The following is a 7,850-nucleotide window of genomic DNA, read 5'->3' on the forward strand; positions in this document are numbered from 1 at the left end:
GACTGGAAAATTTCAAGTAAAAGAAATCCATTAACATCCACACACACACTTGGAAATGACATAATTACTCAAAATAGACATTTGTATTTGTGTGTACGTTAATGAAACATTGACTCCATTAAATGGGAAGTTTGTCAAAAGGTGTTTAAATATTTGCTTTAAAAGTAGTGGAAGGAATGAAATTTATATCATCCCACTCCTTTACTGAATTAACTTATTTTATTATTCATTTACATTTTTGTTATATCATAGGACTTTCTAAAGTTCTTGAGTAGTTTAAACGTTCAAAATTAGGTTTGTGCTCAGTTTAAGTCGCATCAAGGTTCAAATCTTTAGCATTTCACCACTGAAATTGTCGTTGCATGTTTTGGTTTGTTTGGTTGCTACATCAATCAAATGATGGCGCTTCTCATCGGCGGCCAAACCTCCACCCAAGACTTCCCAGCGCCGCTCGGTTCGGACGAGTCCATTTCATCTAAGGGCAAGTGATATTTTACAGAACAATTATAAATTTAATTTAACCCTCATTTTGATTTCTTGGAATGTTTTTCTCTCGCTGTTGTTCTTCAGAGAGTTTTAAAAAATGTCTTTTTCACAATCGACTTTGCTGTCAATCACAGCTAACTTGAGCTTATGCTAGGTGCTAGCTTAAACTTTTTGCTGAAACTACTTCTTGCAAACGAATATCTATCAACATTTTTGAAAGTGGACAGTAATATTTACTAGATAAACGTGTCGATTATGATTTGCTTGCTTTGTAATTTTCTGTTTTATTTGTGAAATCGAAGTTTCAGTTGCTTTGAAGTTGAACACGGCTAAGAAGCCCCCCAAAAAAGATGGAAGTCCGTTTAAAACGACTAAAATAAAAAGCCACTGATGAAAAAAAATGTTGTTTAGGTCCTTAATGTTTTAAAATTTCCTTTCACCCCCATGACTATACCCTGAGGCAGTGTAAAGAAATGTTGTGTTCCTGTTTACAACCAAACTAATTGGAGCTTTTAAATCGTTGATGACCACTTTTCCACTTACATTTAAATTTACAATTAATTTATTTATTTATTGTCCCCATTGTGGGATAAATGAAATGAAATAAGTTTTTTTTTAAAGAAAACTGCAATTGCACACGTTTGTGATGGATGATAAATATACGGTAAACCTCAGAAGTTGATCTGTTCCAAATATATATACAGATAATTAAAAAAGAAGTGCACTTTAAGAGCCAACCCTCAGATTGACAAAGAAAAAGAGAATGACCTTTATTTGCATGAAAAAACATATGCATTCAGTGAAATAATTTGAAGAAAATTGAGTTTAATTTTTGTCCTCAAGTTATAGTAAAACTAAAGTGACTAAAAGACTAAAAAGAAACATATTTTTTAAACAGGGGAACTGAACAATTTACATTTGTTTTAACAAGAATAATTTCAATCTTTCAATACATTGTTCATTAAATAAAAATGTAATAAGCATACGATAAGGCTTTCCTTTAACACAGCTATAAGGAGGCTAAAGTGAATGAATAATGGACACAATGCAAGCGCTTTGAGTGACTTGAAAAGCGCAGATAAATCCAATCCATTATTATTATTAAATAAAAAACGTTGAGAAGAATTGGTGACAAAAGGACACAAATTTTCTTATAGAAAAACAAACTATACCTTTAACAGCTCTATTAGTTTTCACTGGCAGAATGCTTTCCTTCAATGACCATTTTTTAATGATTAAAGAAAAAGCCTTTTTACACAATCACACTTTTTCCATCAAAATAATTGACTCCTTCAGTGCAACATTTCTTTTTCTTTATCCCGTGTTTTCCTGACCTACAGTCCAATCCGGTCCATCCTCATATCTGCTCAACACGGAGCTTTCAGTAGCAACGTCAAACAAAAAAAGCTGTAAAGAATTGATAACTATTTCTTATATTCACATTGCACTTTATCTAACCTTATTGTTGATGCTTTAAAAAATTATACTTCTTGCAAATATGGTACCATTAAAAAATGTGGAAAAACAGACATTTTAAATGAATAAATTTGAATAGAAAATAATTCTAAAACAGATTTATCTTAAAAATACATATATATATATCCTCACTTTTGTGCTACACTTTACAGTTTTCATTTATCTAAAGAGTGTTTTAAAAGAATCTAACTGCACAGCCCACTATAAATCAATAAATACCTGATTTATTTAAAGAAGTTTATATAAATGATTCCTATGTTCATTTTGTTGCCCATTTTGACAAGAACCATTAGTATCAACTGAACTACAACTACCTTTTTAATCGTATTTTCCCCAGAAACTTAATTGAGGTCATTTTTTTTGTAAAAGCGGTAGCGGCTTAACCTTATAAGATTCGATCAATTAATGTCAAACTGGGTCATCTAATCCTCCTGCTGATTAAAAGGTTTGTTTTGCTAGAAGTTTTTTTTTCCTCTCCCTCAGCCTCGCAGTGAAAGTCATTTTGTATCACAGGTGACACAATGCCCCAGACTGGTCTGAGCTATGAGAGGAGAGAGCATCACAGCAGCTGGAGCACCAAGCGCCTGGTCAGCAAAGACAGCAGAAGCGCAGGTCTGATAAACGGCGTAGGTGTTCGAACCAGCGAGACTGCAGCCGCTCGCTCACTGTACGCTCCCACACCTCCATGTGGACCTAATAGTTATATTAATAACAAGAGCAAAGGTACAAAAAGAAAACCTTCATCTGCCGCCAATGAACTGGCAGCCGGGCGTGCAGGCGGCGTGTTGGACGTTGGTGTGACCGGGGTAAACGGCGTTGCTCATTCCCACGAGTTTGATCGCGGGAAACCGGATCACTGCCCTTTAATAACCTCAACGCACCACGGAGGAAGGAAGACCTTTAAACACAAGAATAAGGCGAGGTGAGCCAGCGTCATGCACACACAGCAGTGCTTTACCGAAGTCATGCATCACGATTGTTTGAGCGGTTCAGTGACAGGTGGGGGGGGTTACACAGAAGCTGCATTAGTTCCACTAAATGGAAGACTGAAATATTTCCAGTGATACCTACTGGATTTGAATGAGATTTCTTGTTGTACTTGGGTTGTTGACATTCATCCTTAAGCTTCAGCTACCTTTGATCAGATGTGTATTAATATTGGAGCAGATGTGAAGAACTTAACTGCACGTCTGTGGACACATCTTTGTGAGTAAAGCATTTAGAGATTTTCCTCTCAAATTTACCCTAGACCCTGTTTGGATTAAAGAAGGACTGCTAAAGCATTTTCCAGTAATTATTCTTGAGTTGCTTATTGATTTTTATCTACATTTGTTGCTCAGAAACTATTGCCTCAACAACATGTTTAAACAGTTTATTACGTTTTTGTTCCTCAAAACTGAAGTTTAATACCTTGAATCTTGTCGTAGGAAATGTGAATTTACATCAGCAGTCACCCCATCCAAAGAGGAGGAAAACTGGGAAAATGATATCCAAGACGTCCGTCTCCATAACTGGGAAAAGATGTGTTTTGGAGTTAACCCTTATGGTAACAGAGAGTCCGTCATTTTGGCACAACTCCTCCACACAGCAGGCTTACTGAACTTAAGTACTCAAACATTTAAAACAGATTTAGTATTATTGTATCTTGTATGTAATTGATTTTTAAACTAAAGTGCATTTTGGTTGGACTGTAAATTTCCTATAGACTTTGAAAAGCAGATGTTTGCAGCCGGGTCATCACTGGCTGTGAGGTGTTTCTGCAACATACTGATATGAAACAAAATGTCTGTGGTGCAAAAGTATAAGAACAAATTGGTATAGCACATAAAGGTTTAGTATTTTTAAAACATTTGTGTATTTCGAGGTAAAGAAGTGGGACAGAATGGTTAAAAAAAAACAACAACTTTTTCTAAATATTTAGCTTTTAAAATGTGCAATTTATACCGAAACATTTGGACAGCCATTTCTTAAAGTTAATAAATTTAAAAAGTAAAAAGGTAATAATGACAGAACGAGCACAGAACAATTGATGAAGGTCGTTTTTAAAGACAGATGCTCTTTATAACCATTGTTAGAGCTCTCCCTAATGTGTAACAGATTAATAAGAAATAAATATGGATATTAAAAAATGTTGACTTTGCTTCAAAAACCTTTATTGTTCGGTACTAATCTAACAGGAAAAATGTTAATGAAAAAAAAAGTGTTTTTTTTAATCAGTTACATTTTCTCAGGCAGAATGAGGGGGACGGACACATTTTATGTACGGAATAATCTTTTTTCTTCTTTTTTTTACTCAAAAAGTCTAAAACTTTTCACTCTAGTAGAATAGAATAAAACTTTATTGATCCCACAATGGGGAAATGATCTGGTTTCCATAGCTCTATTAAAAACAGCAGATGGATAATATATAACACAATAAGGACACTTAAAAAAATGAAAATTACGGGGTCAGCAATGTTTATGACATGATGTGCCAGTTTAAACATTTCTCCTTAACAACTGTGTTTTCACAAACTGTAATGTGATTTCTACAACAAAAACATTTCCAATATTTCTGCAGTGTTATTTAATTCACAATCATCAGGTCAAATAGCTTTATTAAACATATTTTGGCATTAACTAAAAAAAAAAGTGCTTTGTCAATTCCAGAATTGACAAAGCCTCTTGGATAAGAGGTGAAACGTCTTCTAACTTTAAAACCAAGTCCAGATGACATCCCCTAAACCTGCTACAATGGAACCAACCTGGATGAATGACAGTCTTCATAGACATTAACTGGATGTGTCAAAAGTAATTGAGCTTTCAAGATTGTCTATAATCAACGTGAATAACACCTTTCCACCTCCTTTAAATGTCATGTAAGTAGAAAGTGAGCATCGTATTTTTGGAAGTGACCGCTGCTCTGTGGCTCTCCCAGGTCCTGAGGAGTTGCTCCACTTTGCTGTGCGGGGTACGACTCTCACGCAGAGGGTCGCCGGGGAGCTGCCAGCAACAATCGACTACAACCCAAAGGTGCACCACCCGCACCCCATCAAGTGGTCCTGCTACAGCGTTCCCTCAGAGCCAGAGCAGTTTGCAGACGCTGACGACTGAGCGTTTGCTGCCAGACATGGCTGTCAATACTCTCAAACAAAAAGAGGCTGCTTGCACATGGTTATTCCACACTAGTTAATGGTTTAACTTCCATACAAAAATTAATTTCATTAGTTGAGTTTGAGTATTAAGTAACATGATGCTGTTTTTGAGGCTAATGCTGTAATATAGAAACTTAAGTTCAGGAAAGTTTGTTTCCAAGTTTTATTTTGAAATGCTTTACATTTTTTATTAGCGGCTAAACTAATAATAAAGCGTTTGTGCTGTTTAGGTCTTAATATTTTAGTTACTTTCCCATATTTAGATGGACTTCTGTGTTCCCTTGCAGGTACTGTTTTGTAAAAACAATAATTTTATTTGTACTTAAATTTTTTAAAGTAATGTTTCAAAGAGCTGTAAAGCAGTTTTAATATTTTGAGTGGGTTGAAATACTTCGATTGATAAAAATCAGTTGACTATTTGTTAATTAACTGCATTTCTTTTATTGAAAATATTCTTAAGGTATTATATAAAGAATCATAGAAAAAAATAGTGATTTGATTTTGTGATCGCATTCAGCAACGTTCATACAAAAATTATGCCTTTTTTTCCTAACAGAATTATTTTATTTATTTTTATTTTCACAACTGCAATAAATCAGCTGCTGTTCTAGGTTTTTGTGCATTTTTCCTTTTTACTATAAGTTCTTCTTTCAAAGGAGTTGTGTGTGCCCAGTTCTGTTTACGATGCACCTCTGCCATGTATTCAGACAAAATAAGAGTTTTTTGGGCCTAAATGTTAGTTAAATCCTTGCACTATTAGAGGGAAGTTGCAGCTTTTGACCACTAGATGTCAGAGTTATTCCAAAAAATCCAGCCACTGAGCTATTTCTTCACAACTTGGGGAGTTCAATGGGTTCATTCTGGAAGAATTGGAGGACACAAGCTCTTACTTGCACCCTTGTAGTAACCTCAGTTTGAGGATGGGGTTGCTGGAGTCAAATAACCAAAAATATGAAAAAGAAAAATGTATATTTGCTACAGGTTTGTTAGGGGAAATTGTTGTGCTACTCTTTTTTTTTAATGCTTTTTTCCCCCGTAGTATGTGAGAAATGCTGCAACATTAGAGGAGTCAGAATCAAAGCGCTGAAGTAGCTTTGATTCATAAACTCCTTTGTTGACAGAGGGAAATATGATGACAGGAATAGATGACAGTACTGCTGTGCTTTTTGTGGAGTTGGCAAAAAAAGATGTTTAAAGAGAGAGGAAAAAAAATCACTTAGTGGATCTTACTGAACAGATTGAGCCTCACACTGTGAAATAAAAGGGTTTTTATTCGTTGTATTGAGGGTTAAAGATGTGCTTGCAGAAGAGGAAAGTGTTTGGAAACTTGTGAGTGATGTGAATCCATCTGTGAAAGTAAATAATTCTTTATTTTTTTCTCCTTCCACTAATCATCCCTAAAAAAGGAAGGAATAATTACCTTGTAAAAGTAGAATTCATGGCATTGGCTAGCATAAAAATTTACAGGTGTGCACATTAACCTGGTTAGCGAGTGTGAATGCATTGGCATGCTTTGAGGATTTTTCTTTGGCTGACGATGCAAGCTTGTTGGTCTTTGTTAGATAAACGCAGGCGCGGCTGCTCGTCTCAGCGCCTGCAGAAATGTGGCGGTTATTTGACCCAAAGCTGAGCATCACTTTGAATTTGCTCTGTCTCTGCAAACTTGTCTTGACCTGAAACAAAAAAATCGACTCAATGGCAGAATTCCCATATGCCGTGTCTTTGATCCTGTAAATATTTGGGTCTGTGAATAAACGAGAAAAAAAAAAAGTTTTATTAGTTTGAATTAAGGCTGATTCAGTGTTTTTTTGTTTTTGTTTCCATTGTATTTAGACCTCAGGAGCTTTTTTTGTGCTTTTGAAGCGACTTACTAAAAATGTCTTCACTAAGTCAAAGCCCCCCCCTAAGTGCAATCTGGCTGTGCACAAAGCCCATCTGTTATTGATTGTCACTGGTGTTCACTTTTAGCTTTGTGAGGCTGCTTGGCATTCATAAATCTTGATTAACAAGCACTCAGAAACATGGAGTGGATTGCCTCGGGGTTCCAGGGATTTCCATCGGAGTGCAGAAGTAGCAGAAAGAGTCTTGCGGCTTCGCAGGGCGAGCATCAGAAACCTTAAGGTGAAGAGACGGCTCCTCGGATCCCGCGTGTTGAAATCCTGACGAACCCCAGCGGAACCTTTACCCCAACATTTGGGAATTGGGACAAAAAAAGGCCGCCGCTGTGGGGGTCTGAACCGCCCGGGTCCATTTCACAACCGCCACGTGCCTTTTTGTTTCAGCTCTTTACCCGATGATTTACTTTCAAACGAAAGCGTGTACATTTGTCATGCTTACAACCTGTTCAATGTACTAGTAAAGCACAGAGACCTTAGCTGTGGTGGTTTTCTCGTGCTGAGTTGCCTCTGGGAAAACACATTTGGAGCCACATTTCTAAAATCTGAGTCACCTCCAGGTTGCTTTTTCTTTTTTTCTTTTTTTTTCATCTGGTTACCATTTATCATCCAAATTGATTTGGTAACATTATGGTTTGTTAAAATGGTATATGGGACAGATGCAGGAGGTGAGCAGGAAGGAAGACTGTGGTTGGCTCAGCCCCCCCACCCCCTGAATACAAAACAAATGTGTTCTGGTTGTGAGAAGACGTTTCATAAGAATTCATCAGGAAAAAGACTGAGTTCATATTTGATGATTTTCTGCTACAGATTCAGTCTAAACTGATAGCTTTTTGGTTTTGGGGGTACAGTGATACCA

At 36.4% G+C, this 7,850-nt stretch overlaps 1 protein-coding gene across 2 annotated transcripts; it reads left to right on the forward strand.

Annotated features, from left to right (window-relative positions):
• The first annotated feature begins 237 nt into the window (after positions 1-237).
• Positions 238-6,882, forward strand: LOC101172876 (uncharacterized). Of its 2 annotated transcripts, none has more exons than XM_004065685.3 (4): positions 238-481; positions 2,476-2,884; positions 3,390-3,508; positions 4,880-6,882. In XM_004065685.3, exons 1-4 carry the CDS (start codon positions 397-399, stop codon positions 5,053-5,055), a joined length of 789 nt encoding a protein of 262 aa, XP_004065733.1. In that variant the 5' UTR covers positions 238-396; the 3' UTR covers positions 5,056-6,882. The 2 variants fall into 2 exon arrangements, with proteins under 2 accessions (XP_004065733.1, XP_078802322.1); XM_078946196.1 differs by having other exon boundaries at positions 254-481; positions 2,446-2,884.
• The last annotated feature ends 968 nt before the right edge of the window (positions 6,883-7,850 follow it).

Source organism: Oryzias latipes, chromosome 1 (assembly GCF_053564925.1).
Source record: "Oryzias latipes strain Hd-rR chromosome 1, Olatipes_Hd-rR_3.1".
NCBI lineage: Eukaryota > Metazoa > Chordata > Actinopteri > Beloniformes > Adrianichthyidae > Oryzias > Oryzias latipes.